Source organism: Pseudorca crassidens, chromosome X (assembly GCF_039906515.1).
Source record: "Pseudorca crassidens isolate mPseCra1 chromosome X, mPseCra1.hap1, whole genome shotgun sequence".
NCBI lineage: Eukaryota > Metazoa > Chordata > Mammalia > Artiodactyla > Delphinidae > Pseudorca > Pseudorca crassidens.
Genome location: NC_090317.1, coordinates 30,504,356 through 30,524,958, shown reverse-complemented (window position 1 = coordinate 30,524,958; position 20,603 = coordinate 30,504,356). Strand labels below are relative to the sequence as shown.

Sequence of the window (20,603 nt, the reverse complement as noted above, 5' to 3'; positions counted from 1 at the left end):
TACAAATAGAGATTGTTTTACTTCTTTTTTTCCCAATCCAATGCTGTTTATTTCTTTTTTCTTGCCTAATTTCCTGGCTAGAACTCCAATACAGTGCTGAATAGAAGTGTCAAGAGAGGACATTCTTGACTTGTCTTTATTGCTATGTCATTAATTTATATTCTTATCTTTCTCATTTCATGTTTTCCTAATTTTGCTGGGCATATCTTTTTGCTTTCTTAAATCTTGAAATGGGTGCTTAACTCGTGAACTTTCTTGGCCTTTCATCATTGCTGAAAGATAGTTTTCCTTCTAAGCACTGCTTTAGCTGCATCCCACAAGTTTTGATATATTTTCATTATTGTTCAACTACAAATGTTTTAAATTCTACTGTCATTCTTCTTTGACCCATCAGTTATTTCAGACTGTGTACTTTAATTTCCAAACACACAGAGATTTTCCAGTTATCTTTTATATTTATCGATTTATAACTTATTTGCATTATCATCAGATTTCAAGTTTTTGAAATTATTGAGACTTGCTTTCTGGCCTAGTACATGCTCAAATTTTATAAATGTTCTGTGTGTGTATTCTATAGTTGTTGGTGGGCAGTGTTCTATACATTGGCTATTAGCTCAAATTATTAATTGTATTGTTCAAATATACTATATCCTCAGAGACATTTTTTTCTCTCCTTGATCAACTACTGAGAGAGGTGTAAGACCTCCCATTCTGTATATTTGTCTATTTGTCTTTTTAGTAAGTTAACTTTGCCTTTATGTAGTTTGAGGTTTTGTTATAAGTGCATAATCATCCCTGGTGAATTGAACTTTTTATCATTATAAAATAACCCTCTATATCTCTAATAATGCTTTTTGCTTTTAAGTGTATTTGGTCTGATACAAACACAGGTATACAAGTTTTCTATCACTTAAATGTTATTTGCATGATTTATCTCTCTCAATCTTTTTATTGTCAACCTATCAGTATCCTTATATTTTGGATTAGTCTCTCTTAAACAGCATATGGGTGTATTTATTAATGCCATTTGACACTATTTTTGTGTGTGTGTGTGTGTGTGTGTGTGTGTGTGTGTGTGTGTGGTACACGGGCCTCTCACTGTTGTGGCCTCTCCCGTTGCGGAGCACAGGCTCCGGATGCACAGGCTCAGCGGCCATGGCTCACGGGCCTAGCTGCTCCGCGGCATGTGGGATCTTCCCGGACCGGGGCACGGACCCGCATCCCCTGCATCAGCAGGCGGACTCTCAACCACTGCGCCACCAGGGAAGCCCTTGACACTATTTTTTAACTTGAGCATTTAGCCCACAAACATTTAATAAAATTATTAGTATATTTAGGTTTCAAGCTATCGTTTTATTTTGGGCTTGTATTGTTTCCACCTATGTTTTTTTTTTCCACCTATGTTTTTTTTTTTTTTTTACATCTTTATTGGAGTATAACTGCTTTACAATGGTGTGTTAGTTTCTGCTTTATAACAAAGTGAATCAGTTATACATATACATATGTTCCCATATCTCTTCCCTCTTGCGTCTTGCTCCCTCCCACCCTCCCTATCCCACCCCCCTAGGTGGTCACAAAGCACCGAGCTGATCTCTCTGTGCTATGCGGCTGCTTCCCACTAGCTATCTATTTTACGTTTGGCAGTGTATATATGTCCATACCACGCTCTCGCTTTGTCACAGCTTACCCTTCCCCCTCCCCATATCCTCAAGTCCATTCTCTAGTAGGTCTGTGTCTTTATTCCTGTCTTACCCCTAGGTTCTTCATGACATTTTTTTTCTTAAATTCCATATATATGTGTTAGCATATGGTATTTGTCTTTCTCTTTCTGACTTACTTCACTGTGTATGGCAGACTCTAGGTCCATCCACCTCATTACAAATAGCTCAATTTCGTTTCTTTTTATGGCTGAGTAATATTCCGTTGTATATATGTGCCACATCTTTATCCATTCATCTGATGATGGACACTTAGGTTGTTTCCATCTCCGGGCTATTGTAAATAGAGCTGCAATGAACATTTTGGTACATGACTCTTTTTGGATTTTGGTTTTCTCAGGGTATATGCCCAGTAGTGGGATTGCTGGGTCATATGGTAGTTCTATTTGTAGTTTTTTAAGGAACCTCCATACCGTTCTCCATAGTGCCTGAACCAATTCACATTCCCACCAGCAGTGCAAGAGTGTTCCCTTTTCTCCACATGTTCTCCAGCATTTATTATTTCTAGATTTTTTGATGATGGCCATTCTGACTGGTGTGAGATGATATCTCATTGTAGTTTTGATTTGCATTTCTCTAATGATTAATGATGGTGAGCATTCTTTCATGTGTTTGTTGGCAATCTATATATCTTCTTTGGAGAAATGTCTGTTTAGGTCTTCAGCCCATTTTTGGATTGGGTTGTTTGTTTTTTTGTTATTGAGCTGCATGAGCTGCTTATAAATTTTGAAGATTAATCCTTTGTCAGTTGCTTCATTTGCAAATATTTTCTCCCATTCTGAGGGTTGTCTTTTGGTCTTGTTTATGGTTTCCTTTGCTGTGCAAAAGCTTTGAAGATTCATTAGGTCCCATTTGTTTATTTTTGTTTTTATTTCCATTTCTCTAGGAGGTGGGTCAAAAAGGATCTTGCTGTGGTTTATGTCATAGAGTGTTCCGCCTATGTTTTCCTCTAAGAGTTTGATAGTGTCTGGCCTTACATTTAGGTCATTAATACATTTTGAGCTTATTTTTGTGTATGGTGTTAGAGAGTGATCTAATCTCATACTTTTACATGTACCTGTCCAGTTTTCCCAGCACCACTTATTGAAGAGGCTGTCCTTTCTCCACAGTACATTCCTGCCTCCTTTATCAAAGATAAGGTGACCATATGTGCATGAGTTTATCTCTGGGATTTCTATCCTGTTCCATTGATCTATCTTTCTGTTTTTGTGCCAGTACCATACTGTCTTCAGTACTGTAGCTTTGTAGTATAGGCTGAAGTCAGGGAGCCTGATTCCTCCAGCTCCGTTTTTCATTCTCAAGATTGCTTTGGCTATTCGGGGTCTTTTGTGTTTCCATACAATTTGTGAAATTTTTTGTTCTAGTTCTGTGAAAAATGCCAGTGGTAGTTTGATAGGGATTGCATTGAATCTGTAGATTGCTTTGGGTAGTAGAGTCATTTCCACAATGTTGATTCTTCCAATCCAAGAACATGGTATATCTCTCCATCTATTTGTATCATCTTTAATTTCTTTCATCAGTGTCTTATAGTTTTCTGCATACAGGTCTTTTGTCTCCTTAGGTAGGTTTATTCCTAGATATTTTATTCTTTTTGTTGCAATGGTAAATGGGAGTGTTTTCTTGATTTCACTTTCAGATTTTTCATCATTAGTGTATAGGAATGCCAGAGACTTCTGTGCATTAATTTTGTATCCTGCTACTTTATCAAATTCATTGATTAGCTCTAGTAGTTTTCTGGTAGCATCTTTAGGATTCTCTATGTATAGTATCATGTCATCTGCAAACAGTGACAGCTTTACTTCTTCTTTTCCCATTTGGATTCCTTTTATTTCCTTTGCTTTTCTGATTGCTGTGGCTAAAACTTCCAAAACAATGTTGAATAAGAGTGGTGAGAGTGGGCAACCTTGTCTTGTTCCTGATCTTAGTGGAAATGCTTTCAGTTTTTCACCTTTGAGGACGATGTTGGCTGTGGGTTTGTCATATATGGCCTTTATTATGTTGAGGAAAGTTGCTTCTATGACTACTTTCTGCAGGGTTTTTATCATAAATGGTGTTGAATTTTGTCGAAAGATTTCTCTGCATCTATTGAGATGATTATATGGTTTTTCTCCTTCAATTTGTTAATATGGTGTATCACGTTGATTGATATGCATATATTGAAGAATCCTTGCATTCCTGGGATAAACCCCACTTGATCATGGTGTATGATCCTTTTAATGTGCTGTTGGATTCTGTTTGCTAGTATTTTGTTGAGGATTTTTGCATATATGTTCATCAGTGATATTGGCCTGTCGTTTTCTTTCTTTGTGACATCCTTGTCTGGTTTTGGTATTAGGGTGATGATGGCCTCGTAGAATGAGTTTGGGAGTGTTCCTCCCTCTGCTATATTTTGGAAGAGTTTGAGAAGCATAGGTGTTAGCTCTCCTCTAAATGTTTGATAGAATTCGCCTGTGAAGCCATCTGGTCCTGGGCTTTTGTTTGTTGGAAGATTTTTAATCACAGGTTCAATTTCAGTGCTTGTGATTGGTCTGTTCATATTTTCTATTTCTTCCTGATTCAGTCTTGGCAGGTTGTGCATTTCCAAGAATTTGTCCATTTCTTCCAGGTTGTCCATTTTATTGGCATATAGTTGCTTGTAGTAATTTCTCATGATTTGTATTTCTGCAGTGTTAGTTGTTACTTCTTTTTCATTTCTAATTCTATTGATTTGAGTCTTCCTTTTTTTCTTGATGAATCTGGCTAATGGTTTATCAATTTTGTTTATCTTCTCAAAGAACCAGCTTTTAGTTTTATTGATCTTTGATATCATTTCCTTCATCTCTTTTTCACTTATTTCTGATCTGATCTTTATGATTTCTTTTCTTCTGCTAACTTTGGGTTTTTTTGTTGCTGTTCTTCTTCTTTCTCTAATTGCTTTAGGTGCAAGGTTAGGTTATTTATTTGAGATGTTTCCTGTTTCTTAAGGTAGGATTGTATTGCTATAAACTTCCCTCTTAGAACTGCTTTTGCTCCATCCCATAGGTTTTGGGTTGTCATGTCTCCATTGTCATTTGTTTCTAGGTATTTTTTTATTTCCGCTTTGATTTCTTCAGTGATCACTTCATTATTAAGTAGTGTATTGTTTAGCCTCCATGTGTTTATATTTTTTACAGATCTTTTCCTGTAATTGATATGTAGTCTCATAGCAGTGTGGTCAGAAAAGATACTTGATACGATTTCAATTTTCTTAAATTTACCAAGGCTTGACTTGTGACCCAAGATATGATCTATCCTGGAGAATGTTCCATGAGCACTTGAGAAAAATGTGTATTCTGTTGTATTTGGATGGAATGTCCTATAAATATCAATTAAGTCCATCTTTTTTAATGTATCATTTAAAGCTTGTGTTTCCCTATTTATTTTAATTTTGGATGATCTGTCCATTGGTGAAAGTGGGGTGTTAAAGTCCCCTACTATGATTGTGTTGCTGTCAATTTCCCCTTTTATGGCTGTTAGTATTTGCCTTATGTATTGAGGTGCTCCTATGTTGGGTGCATAAATATTTACAATTGTTATATCTTCTTCTTGGATCAATCCCTTGATCATTATGTAGTGTCCTTCTCTGTCTCTTCTAATAGTCTTTATTTTAAAGTCTATTTTGTGTGATATGAGAATTGCTACTCCAGCTTTCTTTTGATTTCCATTTGCATGGAATATCTTTTTCCATCCCCTCCCTTTCAAGTCTGTATGTGTCTCTAGGTCTGAAGTGGGTCCCGTGTAGACAGCATATATATGGGTCTTGTTTTTGTATCCATTCTGCCAGTCTGTGTCTTTTGGTGGGAGCATTAATCCATTTATATTTAAGGTAATTATCGATATGTATGTTCCTATTCCCATTTTCTTAATTGTTTGGGGTTTGTTATTGTAGGTCTTTTCCTTCTCTTGTGTTTCCTGCCTAGAGAAATCCCTTTAACATTTGTTGTAAAGCTGGTTTGGTGGTGCTGAACTCTCTTAGCTTTTGCTTGTCTGTAAAGGTTTTAATTTCTCTATCAAATCTGAATGAGACCCTTGCTGGGTAGAGTAATCTTGGTTGTAGGTTTTTCTCCTTCATCACTTTAAATATGTCCTGCCAGTCCCTTCTGGCTTGCACAGTCTCTGCTGAAAGATCAGCTGTTAACCTTATGGGGATGCTCTTGTGTGTTATTTGTTGTTTTTCTCTTGCTGCTTTTAATATGTTTTCTTTGTATTTAATTTTTGACAGTTTGATTAATATGTGTCTTGGCGTGTTTCTCCTTGGATTTATCCTGTATGGGACTCTCTGTGTTTCCTGGACTTGATTGACTATTTCCTTTCCCATATTAGGGAAGTTTTCAACTATAATCTCTTCAAATATTTTCTCAGTCCCTTTCTTTTTCTCTTCTTCTTCTGGAACCCCTATAATTCGAATGTTGGTGTGTCTAATGTTGTCCCAGAGTTCTCTGAGACTGTCCTCAGTTCTTTCATTCTTTTTTCTTTATTCTGCTCTGCAGTGGTTATTTCCACTATTTTATCTTCCAGGTCACTTATCCGTTCTTCTGCCTCAGTTATTCTGCTATTGATCCCATCTAGAGTTTTTTTTTTTTTTTCGATACATGGGCCTCTCACTGTTGTGGCCTCTCCCATTGCGGAGCACAGGCTCCGGACGCGCAGGCCCAGTGGCCATGGCTCACGGGCCCAGCCGCTTTGTGGCACATGGGATCCTCCCGGACCGGGGCACGAACCCGCGTTGCCTGCATTAGCAGGCGGACTCTCAACCAGTGCACCACCAGGGAAGCCCCCATCTAGGGTATTTTTTATTTCATTTATTGTGTTGTTCATCGTTGATGTTTCATCTTTAGTTCTTCTAGGTCCTTGTTAAATGTTTCTTGCATTTTCTCTATTCTATTTCCAATATTTTGGATCATCTTTACTATCATTATTGTGAATTCTTTTTCAGGTAGACTGCCTATTTCCTCTTCATTTGTCAGGTCTGGTGGGTTTTTATCTTGCTCCTTCATCTGCGGTGTGTTTTTCTGTCTTCTCATGTTGCTTATCTTACTGTGTTTGGGGTCTCCTCTTTGCAGGCTGCAGGTTCGTAGTTCCCATTGTTTTTGGTGTCTGTCCCCAGTGGCTAAGGTTGGTTCAGTGGGTTGTGTAGGCTTCCTGGTGGAGCGGACTAGTGCCTGTGTTCTGGTGGATGAGGCTGAATCTTGTCTTTCTGGTGGGCAGATCCATGTCTGGTGGTGCGTTTTGGGGTGTCTGTGGACTTATTATGATTTTAGGCAGCCTCTCTGCTAATGGGTGGGGTTGTGTTCCTGCCTTGCTAGTTGTTTGGCATAGGGTGTCCAGCACTGTAGCTTGCTCATTGTTGAGTGAAGCTGGGTGCTGGTGTTGAGATGGAGATCTCTGGGAGATTTTCGGCATTTGATATTATGTGGAGCTGGGAGGTCTCTTGTGGACCAGTGTCCTGAAGGTGGGTCTTCCACCTCAGAGGCACAGCGCTGACTCCTGGCTGCAGCACCAAGAGCCTTTCATCCACACGGCTCAGAATAAAAGGGAGAAAAAGTAGAAAGAAAGAAAGGAAAGAAAGAAAGAAAGAAAGAAAGAAAGAAAGAAAGAAAGAAAGAAAGAAAGAAAGAAAGAAAGAAAGAAAGAAAGAAAGGAAGGAAGGAAGGAAGGAAGGAAGGAAGGAGATAAAATAAAATGAAGTAAGATAAAATAAAGTTATTAAAATAAAAAATAATTATTAAGGAAAAAATTTTTTAAAAAGAAAGAAAAAAACTGGACGGATAGAACCCTAGGACAAATGGTGAAAGCAAAGCTATAGAGAAAATCTCACACAGAAGCATACACAAAGCATACACACTCACAAAAAGCGGAAAAGGGGAAAAAATCATAAATCTTGCTCTCAAAGTCCACCTCCTCAATTTGGGATGATTCGTTGTCTATTCAGGTATTCCACAGATGCAGGTACATCAAGTTGATTGTGGAGCTTTAATCCTCTGCTTCTGAGGCTGCTGGGAGAGATTTCCCTTTCTCTTCTTTGTTCTCACAGCTCCCAGGGGCTCAGCTTTGGATTTGGCCCCGCCTCTCCGTGTAGGTCACTGGAGGGTGTCTGTTCTTCGCTCAGGACGGGGTTAAAGGAGCCGCTGATTCGGGGGCTCTGGCTCACTCAGGCCGGGGGGAGGGAGGGGTATGGAGTGCAGGGTGAGCCTGCGGCGCCAGAGGCCGGTGGGACGTTGCACCAGCCTGAGGTGTGCCGTGCGTTCTCCCGGGGAAGTTGTCCCTGGATCCCGGGACCCTGGCCGTGGTGGGCTGCACAGGCTCCCCAGAAGGGGGCTGTGGATAGTGACCTGTGCTCGCACAGAGGACCGTTGGTGGTGGCAGCAGCAGCCTTAGCATCTCATGCCCATCTCTGGGGTCCGCGCTGATAGCCACGGCTCGCGCCCGTCTCTGGAGCTCCTTTAAGCAGCGCTCTTAATCCCCTCTCCCAGGTACGTGGGGAGTTTCTTGCCTTTTGGTAGGTCTGAGGTCTTCTGCCAGCGTTCAGTAGGTGTTTTGTAGGTGTTGTTCCACATGTAGATGTATTTCTGGTGTATCTGTGGGGAGGAAGGTGATCTCCGCGTCTTACTCTTCCGCCATCTTCCCCTCTAACCTCCACCTATGTGTTTTTAACCTCTTCTTTCTTGACCTAAAAAATTGACTCAGAATTTTTTTATTCAATTATTTTCCCTCTCTACTAGTTTGGAATTTTATATTCTGTTGCTATTATTTTAATAGTTACATCCTATTAATTCCTACACATGTAATTACCTTATCAAAGTATAAATTTAATAAATACCTAAATCACTTTCGATATGATACAAGGCCCTTAGGAAAGTTGAACTCCATTTATGCCTCTCTGACGTCTTTCTTTTTCTTTTTTTTTTTTAACCGTACACGGGCCTCTCACTGTTGTGGCCTCTCCTGTTGTGGAGCACAGGCTCCAGACACGCAGGCTCAGTGGCCATGGCTCACGGGCCCAGCTGCTCCGCGGCACGTGGGATCTTCCCGGACCGGGGCACGAACCCGTGTCCCCTGCATTGGCAGCCGGACTCCCAACCACTGCGCCACCAGGGAAGCCCCGTCTTTTCTTATTGTACGGTACTTTAAGTTTATTTTTTAAAAGCAGAATAGACGTTTTTATGATTCCTTCTGTCGTCAGTGTTCACTTAACATTGTCCACATACTATCACTTTTCTGGCTCTTCATTCTTTCCTGCATTTAGCTCTTCTAAAATCATTTTCTTCCTGAAGTACATCCTTTAGAATTTCCGTTAGTGCAGTCTGCTGGCGACAAACTCTCCTACTTTTTGTTTGTTTAAAGATATCCTTATTTCACCCTCTTGTTGAAGATTTTCATGAAAGATGCTGCCCTCAGGGTCCCAGTTTATTATGGTCAGGGTCTCCTGTAAGCATCCCCATCCCAGCTTTGACTTCTGATTAGCCAAAGCCCTAGTCTGAAGCGCCTGCATGCCCTCAGCTCCTCTGATGAAAGAACGATGTCTATCTCAACAAAGTTGCCAGAGATGCTTAAATGACATAACAGAGGGAAAATTCCTGGCACAGAGGAGGCAGCCGAAGGTAGCTAATACTGTTTCAACTGAAAGCCTTAGCTCCTAACCTACAGGTTTTTAAGCTTTATGTTTTTGCAATTGGAAAATAAATGTGACCTCCTTAGAGCGACCAGAGCTGAATCTTTGCAATTGGAAGTATCCCCCGACACCCGGCAACATGAGACCAGAGATAAGGGTTGCTCACTATCCAACATTCTTCCTCTAGCCCTACATGGAGCGACCCTGTCTTTGTTCTAATGACCCCACCCAGGCACCTGATACACAATCCATTTCCTTCCAACTTTTTGTCAGAGCTCTGAGATCTAGTCTTTGTCTTTTATGATGCCACCATGTCCAACTGCAGATCACCTGATTTGGTGATGAAGCTATTTAAATTCAGAACAAGAGTGTGCTGAGAGGCTAGGGTCAGATTTCACAGCACTGGCGAGCCGAAGGAGGAGTCTGAGGGTAACCCATGAGCTAGCTACCGCCAGCATCACCCTTGACTCTTCCGGGTGACCAACCTGCCTTCTCTCTACCTCCACCACCCTCTACCCTCTGCCACCACCCCCACTGTTCCGTCCATGAGAGAAAGGCCACACTCCTGAGATGCAGGGGGCTTCATCTCCAAATTGGGATTGTCTACTCCAAGGCATTCTAAGTATTGGGGTTGGAAATAAGAAAGCAGAAAGGAGCAGGTGACGTACATTAGCAGGCTAAAGAGGAACCCAACAGCAGCCGAAGGACATCAGATTGTTCACTTGCTTCCAAATGTCAGCAGTCAAGGGACTTCCCCGGTGGTCCAGTGGTAAAGAATCCGCCTCCCAATGCAGGGGTCTCGGGTTCGATCCCTGGTCGGGGAACTAAGATCCCACATGCCGCGGGGCAGCAAAGCCCACGCGCAACTACAGAGCCCACGTGCCCTGGAGCCCGCATGCCACAACTAGAGAGAAGCCCGCGGGCCACGGTGAAAGATCCCGCATGCGGCAACTAAGACCCTACGCAGCCAAAAATAAAATAATAATAAAGAAAAAAAGCACCAAATGTCAGCAGTCAAAAGCAAACAGCAGCAACAACTTTGCACTTGTGCAGTGCACGCTGCCACCACCCTGACCCCCAAAAGCCCCACAGGGACCTCCTAGTCACACTCTACATGAAGGAAAGGAGACATGTTTTCCCAGAACCAGAAGTAAGGGAAAACAGAGTGCTGTGAGCTGAAATGCATCCCCCCCAAATTCATATGTGGAGGCCCTAGCCCCCAATACTTCTCCTGTATTTGGAGATAGGGACTTTAAAAAGGTGATTAAGTTAAAATGAGGCTGATAGGGTGGGTCTTAATCCAAACTGACTGGGGTCCTTATAAGAAGAGGAAATTTGAACATCAGGGACTAGAGCACACAGAGGGATGACCCTGTGAAGAGGCAACAAGAAAGCGGCCATCTGCAAGCCAAGGAGAGAGGCGGCAGGAGAAACCAATCCCTGTGGGCACCTTGATCTTGGTCTTCCAGCCTCCAGAACTGTGAGAAAATAGATAAATTTCTTATGTTTAAGCCACCAAGTCTGTGATACTTTGTTATGGCAGCCCCAGCACCCTAATACATGAAGCCACTGGCTTCACCGCCGATTCACTCCGGGCTGCCCTGCATGCCATTTCCATGGAGTTACTCCTCTGAGGCCAGTGATGCCAAATCCAGCGAAGGCCATGTCCCCTCAACCTGTCCTTAGCTCACAGAAGAGCAGCCTAGCAACCTGTCTTCAAGTTGAGAAATGGAAGAGTTGTATCAGTAGCAGAGAGCTGTGTGTAAGCAAATTGTGTTTCGTTTCTTGCACTTCGTCCTCAAGTACAAATGGAAGGAGGAAGATATGAATGAAGAAAGACTGTAGGGGAATGGTTTTTAACCACTATTTAAATAGCTCCAGGACTTCCCTGGTGGTCCAGTGGGTAAGACTCTGTGCTCCCAATGCAGGGGACCTGGGTTCGATCCCTGGTCGGGGAACTGGAGCCCGCATGCCGCAACTAAGAGTCCGCCTGCTGCAACTGAGACCTGGCACAACCAAAATAAATAAATAGATATTTTCAAAAACATCTACAAAGCTATGGACTCGGCAAAATACAGGAGTCTGTATTAGTTGCCTATGGCTGCTGTAGTTAATCACCGCAAACTTGGTTTAAAAACCGAGTTTATTCTTTCCTAGTTCTGGAGGCCAGAAGTTCTACATCAGTGTCTCTGGGCAGAGCTGTACTCTCTTCCTTGTTGCCTCTTCCAGTTTCTGGTGGCTACCAGCATTCCTTTGCTTGTGACCACGCCACCCCAATGTCTGCCGCAGTCTTAACGTCACATTCTCCTACTCTGTGTGCATCAGCCCTCTCTCTTCCTCTCTCTCTTATAAGAAAGCTTGTGGTCAGTTGTGGGGCCCGCTCAGATGATCCCGGATGATCTCCGCCACATCAAGAGTCTTACTTTAACCGCACCTGCAAAATCTCTTTTACTTGATAAGGTAACATTTACAGGTTCCAGGGATTAGGACTTGATATGTTGGGGTGGACATTATTCAGCCTCCTACAGAGTCCAAAATCTTTGCCTACAATTTCAGGAAGATCATGGACTCCAGGAGGAACATCTGCCCTGGCGTTGCATTTCACCATAGGTACGCTGTGAACAGATACGCTGGAGACAGGTCTATTATCCACCATCCTCCTGACACCTCAGAATCAACTACAGTGCTGGTTAAAAGTACGAAATCCTACCCCCAGCTCTAGCCCTCGCCAGTCAGAATCTCCCAGAGGCCGGGCCCAGGAATCTGCATTTCCAACAAGCTCCCCCAAATGATTGAGGCAGCCAGCCATGCACGCATACTTTAGTGAGTATTGGTTAAGAGCCTGAGTGCCCAAGTCCCCTCACTGTTAAATGGACGTGGTGCTGCCACCTCCTTCACAGTAAAAAAAAAAAGTCTGTGCGAGCTGTTTGCACAAAGAAAGCGCTAACCCTCTTTTCTTTTGTCCACTCCGCCTCTACGAAGGTGAAGAACTTTTATTGCTTATTTGAAATCCATTCCGCCTCATGTTTAATGCACCTGGCTTCAAGGCCCAGGGTTGAGGCGAGGAAGAGAGGGAGAGGGGAAGACTCGAAAACTCCTCCGGTCCCCGCAGCCAAGCTGCACTTGACGTCCCGGGGACCTGCGGGTCACCGCCCCAGCCCCTCGGCCGCCGGCGCACATTTGCGTCCTGCCCGAGGCGCCGCGGGGCGTCCGCCCCCGCGCTCCGTTGATTGGCCCCGCCTGCCAGCTCGTCACGCTCTTTTGTCTCGGGGGGTGGGGGGGGTGGGGGGTGGCAGAGATAAAAGCAGCCACGGCTGCCGTGGGAACTGTGCGGCCTCGACTCGGCTACCACTCGCTGGGTGGCCGTGCGAAGCAGCTCCGTCGGGCGGTCCCGGGTCGCTCAGCGGCCGAGGAGGCGTCCGTCCTTTCGCCCTGCAGGGCCGCGGAGACTGAAGGCGGAATCACAGCTGTCAACGCCGGAGCGTCCGCTGCCCACCAGCCGAACACAGACAGGTAAAGCAAGGGGGCGCGATTGCCCCGCGAGGAGAGAGGAGGGGGAAGCCCTACCAGGACTGGGCGGCTCCCCGTTTGGGAAATCGAGGGGTGTGCGGCAGGGGGGAGGAGCACTCCCGCGGCCCGGCTGCGCTGAGGGAGGAGGTGGGGTTCCACTGGCTGCTGCCGAACGGGTAGGATTTGCCTGGATTGAGAGGGCGGGCGTTTTCGGGGGGAAGTGGCAAGGGGCGCGTTGGTATTGGGGGGAGAATCGCAAAGTGTCTGCCTTGAACCCCTTTGCATCTCCTCATCCCTTCCTGGGGGAGGAATACGTGGGTGTGAGCGTCCAACTCCTATTCCCTTTCTCCTTGGCAGGCGACCAAAGCCGAATCCGAACTTGAATTCTGTGCGGCTGATTGCAGAGCTGGTAGGGCGACGATTTCCCGGGGGAATTGTAATGGGAGGGGGGCTTGCTTTGGCTTGTATTCAGACGTGGGAGAAGGAATTTTCCGTCTGGGTACTACGGAGGCCGCTGGAGGAGGGGGGAGGGGAGGGGAGGGGAGGGGGCGGGCGCGGGCGCGGGGTGGGAGCGGGATGAGGGATGAGGCTGCTTCTGACCCTTCCCTCCCTGCCCTGCCCTCTGCGGCGGCGCAGTCTTGACGCCTTAAGGTCCCGGATCGGCGACCCCCGGGGGACAGCGATCGACCGTACCCCAGAGGCGAGCTTTCTCACGGAGGCCACCGGTTGCAGAAGCTGGAAGTGAAATAAAGGCGCGCGCTTGCTCCTGAGCTCCTGTAAGAATCTGAAAAATAATGGGGCGGGGGAGAGGGGACTTTAAGAAAGGGGTGTGGTTGAGACCGGAGACCAAGAGGTTAATGAGATCTTATTTATTCCCACAAATCTGTGACCGCTGTGCTCTATTTTGAGAGCCCAATATCAGCTCCATACACTGTTACACTTAGAATTAGAAGCAACAGTTGCCGTCCCTCTTGAAGGACTGGCGGGAGGGGATGGATGAGGCTGTAAAAAGCACCCTGCTAACACGGAGACACCGGCTGGCTCCGTGAGGTTGTAATTGCCAGTCTTCTGGAGGATATTTTTAGGCCAGTGGGCAGATATAAAATGTACTGCAGGATATTCAGGAAGGGAGATAATACAGCTGCAGCCCGTCCCTTATTAACTCCTCCTCCCGCTTTTTGTTTTGTTTTCTTTTTTTGCAGTTGCTACCGAGATAAGAGGAAGGCAGAGCCCCCCAGCACGCCTGCAGATTAGGCTCTTCCAAAAAGCCTGAGCATCTTGTTACATTCAGAAACCCGGTCATCGTCCGTCATGGCTAGCATCATTGCGCGCGTGGGTAACAGCCGGCGGCAGAACGCACCCTTGCCGCCTTGGGCCCATTCTATGCTAAGGTCCCTGGAGAGAAGTCTTGGTCCTTTAATGGCCAACATGGCAGAGAGAAACATGAAGTTGTTCTCGGGGAGGGTGATGCCAGCCCAGGGGGAAGAAACCTTTGAAAACTGGCTGACCCAAGTCAATGGGGTCCTACCAGATTGGAATATGTCTGAGGAGGAAAAACTCAAGCGCTTGATGAAAACCCTGAGGGGCCCCGCGCGGGAGGTCATGCGTTTGCTGCAGGCGGCCAACCCCAATCTAAGTGTGGCAGATTTCTTGCACGCCATGAAATTGGTGTTTGGGGAGTCTGAAAGCAGTGTGACCGCTCATGGTAGATTTTTTAACACCCTGCAGGCACAAGGGGAGAAAGCCTCCCTTTACGTGATCCGTTTAGAGGTGCAGCTCCAGAATGCTATTCAGGCAGGGATCATAGCTCAGAAAGATGCAAACCAGAGTCGCCTGCACCAGCTCCTTTTAGGGGCTGAGCTGAATGGGGACCTGCGCTTCAGGCTGAAGAATCTTCTCAGGATGTATGCAAATGAGCAGGAACGTCTCCCCAGCTTCCTGGAGTTAATCAGAATGATAAGGGAGGAAGAGGATTGGGATGACACTTTTATTAAACGGAAGCGGGCCAAGAGATCTGAGTCAATGGTGGAGAGGGCAACTAGCCCAGTGGCATTTGGGGGCTCCCGACCCATAGTGATCGGTAATGCCGACTGCAGCGTGATAGAGATAGATGATACCCCCGATGATGACTCAGATGAGGATGTGATCCTGGTGGAGTCTCAGGACCCTCCACTTTCATTCTCGAGTTCTCCTCTCCCCAGACGCAGGGCCAGACCTCGGAATCAAGTGCTAGTCATTGATTCCCCCAGCAATTCCAGGGCTCAATCTCCTTGTACCAGCGGGGGTTCTGGGTATAAGAATGATGGTCCTGGGGATGTGCGTAGAACCAGGAAGCGAAAAAACACAATCCACTGTTCGTACTGTGGACAGGAGGGCCACTCAAAGGAAACCTGTGACAATGAGAGCAACAAGGCCCAGATGTTTGAGAACCTGATTATCACCCTGCAGGAGCTGACGCATACCGAGGAGGAGGGGTCAAGAGAGGCCCCTGGCCAACCCAGTGACCCTTCTGAGCCACAGTGAGGTGCTAGCCCCCAGCTTTAAATGAACCCTAACCTATATACAGAGTCCAGCAATGGGAAAAATGGCGGGTGGTGCTTCTAATTGCATGAATGAATCCACAAGGTGGCTTTCTTTTGGGGTGGAAGACAAAGGGTCTTGAATATTAGCACAGTGGAGGGAGATGGCCTGACCTCCGTCCTTGCTTCCAATCCCCTGCTGCCCAAGGGTCTACCTTCTGTGTGTGCCCCTTTCCTTGATGGCTTTATTCTCTTTGTGAAACTGGTATAATTCATTGTTAAATATTAAAACAATAAAGGGAAGTACAAAAAGTACAAGTAACCCCAAACCCTCCAACCCTTATATAACCATTGTCAACCCTGTGATGAATGTCCTTCTAGATAGTTCCCTATACCTATGTACCCAGACAGATACATGTATAGAAAAAAGTGATCAAATATAAGTGCCGTTCTAAAGTGTATTTTTTCACCAAATAATATATGTTGTGGGCGTCTTTCTATGTCAATAAATATATATCAGCATCTATCTTAATGTCTCTGATATTATTTTAGGAAGAAGTAAAGGAAAAAGGAATAAGAAAAATATAGTAAAAAGCTATAAACGGTGGGGTTATACCCTGAGGTGGGGTTTTTATTAACTTCCCTTTGCAGATGGGGAAAAAGGAAGAAGAAATGGGCTGACATATTCCCCAGAGGTAAATGGACAGAGCCCCTTTACCACAGCTGACCTGTCCCTTAGGTCACAGAGCCAAACTGTGGCACCCGCTAGCTGACGACACGCTAATGCTTTCTTCTCTAATGTATCCAGAGGATTCTGACAGCGGGGGAGTCTAGTGCTGAATAGCCCAAAATGAGGAGCCCAGCGGCTCCATTCCTGACCACTTTGGGGAGGGGCATCCCTCCCTCCTCTGGGTGGACTTCTGAGATCGCTGCTGCCGCTGCTTCACCGCATCCTGGTCACAACCGGGAATCTCTCCTGGGGGCTGACATGGCCCTCTTCCCACTCCCCAGTTAAGGAAAGGAAGCCCAGCACCAGGAGGCTCAGCTCCTCACAGCGCCCTGAGCCTCAGCCTGGAAGCCCTGAAGCTACATGTTAGAGGACACGTGCAGCCCGAGGACTCCAAGCCCAACCCCACTCACCCCAGGAACTGAGAATAGCTGGGGAGGAGCGAAAAGCAATATAGTTGCCAGGACGCATGAAGGAACACGGGGATCAGAAAGCCTGGAAGCTCTCCACGTTATTTTAGTGGAGTGGTGGGCATTCATGGCCTGGAGAGGCGGGATGGGGTTGGGGGGGGGGCGGAGAACCTTCCCAGGAACCTGCCCTGTCCCCTCTCCTGATCTCATATCGGAGGGTGGTAAAAGAGGACGTATCTGACCTCAGACCCTGAGGATCCCTATGTTTCTTGTAGGTGTATAAGTTCCTACCTCTGTGAGCAGGACAGGGCTGGGGGTGGGTGGTGGAGGGGGACGACTGCATTTAAGCCATGGGGTGGAGCGAAACGAACGCGCACACCTGGGGACCTGAAGCAGCTGTCCTGCAGGAAATCGGTGCTCCACAGAGCCGAGAGGACAGCGCTCGCAGCAGCGGGAGATGGTGTGTCAGGGGCTAAGCACAGAGCAAGAGCAGAGCAGCTGAGGGCCCGATGACCAGGGACACTCACATGGAGCCTGACAGGGACAGGAAGCCCGGTGGGAATCACAGACTCCAGGGTTTCATACAGAACTCTGGGCTGTGTGTGCCAGGAATGGTACAGCTTGAGGCGCCCAGGGAGAGACAGTGGGCTTCTAATTATGTTAGCAGGTGAGGGCGGAGGGAGGGGGAGATGCCAGGCGCTGTAAGAAGCCAGTGCAGCCTTCCCTGGGCTGCCACGCCTTGAACCTGCCTTGAAAGACACCCCCCAGTGCCCCCCACACACACCGACCGCCACACACTCTCTCTCGGTGCAGGGGTTTGGAGGCTCAGCCTCCCTAGCTCTGCCATTACTCCTCCCCCACCCCTAGCATCCCAGGTTTGCCTTAAGCCTCGGCCTCCTTAACCCTCCTGGCCAGAGGGAGACTGGGAGGGCCTCTCTGCCTCGGACCCTTTAGCTGAGAACCGGCCAGGAGCGCAGCCTCTAGAGGCCCTCTCCTTGCATCCATCCATGGCAGCTCTGGGACCTTGGTAGCCACCTCCATCTCTCCAGAGCCAAAGAGGACCCCCCCCATCACCTTCAGGCAAGAGGCAGCTCCACTCAGGCCCCCAAAGCCACAGGGACCACCACCATTTCCCAGCTCACATAGATTTTTAACCCTTAATTCCTCATACCTCTCCCTTTCTGCTCGTCTTAATTTTACCTTATAAATACTTGTTGAATATTTGCCCAAAGACCCACTTTATGTTGCCATAATTTCTTTCTGGCACCAGGTAGAAGAGAAACCTGAAATGATAGATAAATAAATTCTGCCCGTCTCACTACCCTCCTTTTCACTGGAGTTAGCTTGGGAGTTCAGTATAGACCACCGCCTTGAAAATCTGTTCTGTGATTCACCCCCTTTTCTTCCCTCCTCCATCCTCCTCTTTATCGTATGAACTTGAGATTGTCTACACTTTTATTTCGCCAACCTGATGTGATCTGACATTTCTTTTTTCACTTTGTGTGACACTGGCTTTTCCTTTACTCAAGAAATATGTATTCTCACTAATTAGGAGACATGGAACCGAGACCTGGGCATTCAGATCAGACTAATGGGGTTAGCCTAAAAAAGACTTCATCTCAAACGATAGGCTTCTTTTCTTCCTTTCTGCCTTCATTTCTCATTGGTCGCTAGGAGATGAAAATCACCCTTTTGTCTTGTCAGAAGAAACTGGCCTCCGAGTACCCTTCTGCATTATGTCTCTCTCCTTCCTGGCACTCTTTTCCCTTGGTTTCCATGAGACCCTCTTTCACGGTTCCCCCCTCCCCGACCTTCTTGGTGCCCAGTTCTGAGTCTCCTTTGCTGAATCTTCTCCTTCTTCCTGATCCTTCCATAATAGTAATCAAAATCATCACAACTGCGATTTATTAAGAGCTTACTGAGTACCAGGCACCCTGTACCAAGTCCTTTAAACACATTAGCTCCTTTAAGCCTCAGATCAACTCCATAAAATAGGTATTACGATTAGCACGTTTCAGATGAGGAAACACTCCGCAAAGTGAAGAAACCTGCCTAGGGGCATGCAGCTAGTTAGTGGTGGAGCCAGAGGTCACTCTCCCAGGTGAGAAGGCTATGCTTCTTACACGTCTTAACTCTCCTGTGTTCACAGCACCCTACGATGTAGGTGTTATTATCTGCATATGAAGTATGAGGAAACTGAGGTTTATAAATTCAGGATAATAAGACCTGTCTTCCCCAGGTGCCCAGTGTATGAGTGACTGGCATAGGGCTGGTCCATTGTAGGCTCTCAAGAAATGGTAGCTATTATTACTCGGCTAGAATGCATTATTCTGCTACAGAAGGAAGGACGGGGAAAATCAAATGCAGTCCATGCTACGCAGGCAGTGCTGATTCAGTGTTAATCTGACACCATGACAGTTGGGCTCCAGGAGCTACGCCGAACCTGGCCCCTGACAGGTACAAGAGTGGATTCAGAAATGCCTGAGTGTTTTAGTGATGGTGATGATGGTGGTAATGATGATGATTGATGATGGGGTGATAAGGGAACACTTACTGAATGCCGAGGTGGATTTCTCCTACTTTTGGTGTCCCCAGAGGAGGTCTCCTTCCCCCACATGTCAGAGGCACTCCTATCCTTTCAGACAGGTCAAGACCAGCCAAGTCTTCCCCCACTCAAACAACTCCCCTGAGCAGCAGATGGGAGCTAGGGGTCAGGGGAGCTGATCCCAGAGGGTCACACAGGCTCCCCAGTGCGTGGCTGGAAGGAGACATGACTGAGGTCTGAGGAGTTCTTTACGATCCAGGTAACCCGCCAATCCTGTCACTACCAGGGATCTCAGGGACAGGATAAAAGGGGGCACAGGGAGTGGGGCTGGGTTTCCCACTGCATCCTGACAGGGTGTATGGATCTCCAGCTGCAGCATCTCATCTCAGATCAGAGGTCACAGTTTATCATGGCCTCTCACAACTGCTCTTTCAGATATGTACCACACTCACCATCCCCACTTTACAGACCAGCATGTTGACACACACATGGTTATAGGACCTTGCCTAAGATCAGACAGCTAGTAAAAGTTGGAGCTGGAACTGAACATCAGATTTGCCCCTCCCCAGAGACTGCAGTCTTTACCACTGTGTTGTAAAGTCATTCCTAAGGTAACAGGTACAAGACATCTGATCATTCTGTTGGCTGCATCCTGGGTATGGATTTCTGAATTGTCACACTCACACCCTAAGCATAGTAGGATGGCCTTGGTCTCATTTCTTTTATTGAACAAGGCAGAAAAAGTTATCATTTTAGGAAACTTCCATCTCAGAGCCTGAAACCATCTTCTCCTCGTATTTATTTTTATATCCAATTTCTGGGATAAGATACTAAAAATAACAAATTGTTGGTAAGGACGTGGGCTAGAGTCTCTCTCCCACACTGCTGGCAGGACTGAGAATTGACACATTCTTTCTACAAGGCCAAGGGGAAATGTATCAAAGGTTGAATGTGAAAACCCTGAATCCAGCAGTTTAACTTCCCGAAATTGAGGCTGAGAAAGTAACTGAACAAGTGTAAAAATTCTTATGAACAAAGATGTTTATTCTAGCTTTTAATTTTTTTGTAATAGTGGAAAACTGGAAACAACTTGAAAGACCACGAGTAAAGTTTGGCTGAATAAATTAGGCTCCGCACTTGGAAGGGAATGCTACGCTTTTAAAACTCTGGGAGTGCTTTCAGATCATTGGGCCCAACCAGACAAATGAAGAGTGGTCCCTCTAGAAAGGGGCTTAGAAGACCACCAGTCCACCAGGGCTTATGTGTTATCTGTGACTCCCAATGTGCTGTGTCTATCAGCCTGGTCCTCCCCTTCATCTGGCAAAACTCTTGTCAAATTTCTAGTATCATCTCCCCTGGCACTCCTTCGGGACAGCTTTCTCTGACTCCACTAAAGGTCATTCCTTACAGCTTAGGTAGTACTTTGTATTGTAACTGCTTGTCTAATTATCTGTCCTCCCCAGGAGGCTTATAACCCCTGTGCAGAGCACAGGAAGTTTTCAATACCTTGGTACAGAATCCAGGCACACTCTCACTACACGTGT

At 46.0% G+C, this 20,603-nt stretch overlaps 1 protein-coding gene across 2 annotated transcripts; it reads left to right on the top strand.

The window, feature by feature from the left end:
• Positions 1–12,644: 12,644 nt before the first annotated feature.
• On the top strand, positions 12,645–15,903 carry ZCCHC12 (zinc finger CCHC-type containing 12). Of its 2 annotated transcripts, none has more exons than XM_067722860.1 (4): positions 12,645–12,861; positions 13,216–13,267; positions 13,495–13,634; positions 14,061–15,903. In XM_067722860.1, exon 4 carries the CDS (start codon positions 14,170–14,172, stop codon positions 15,379–15,381), a length of 1,212 nt encoding a protein of 403 aa, XP_067578961.1. In that variant the 5' UTR covers positions 12,645–12,861; positions 13,216–13,267; positions 13,495–13,634; positions 14,061–14,169; the 3' UTR covers positions 15,382–15,903. The 2 variants fall into 2 exon arrangements, with proteins under 2 accessions (XP_067578961.1, XP_067578962.1); XM_067722861.1 differs by lacking the exon at positions 12,645–12,861 and adding an exon at positions 12,980–13,034.
• Positions 15,904–20,603: the final 4,700 nt, after the last annotated feature.

Bases quoted from the DNA above. Each gene is read 5' to 3' on its own strand.
- ZCCHC12 (XM_067722860.1), top strand. From the start codon at position 14,170: ATGGCTAGCATCATTGCGCGCGTGGGTAACAGCCGGCGGCAGAACGCA.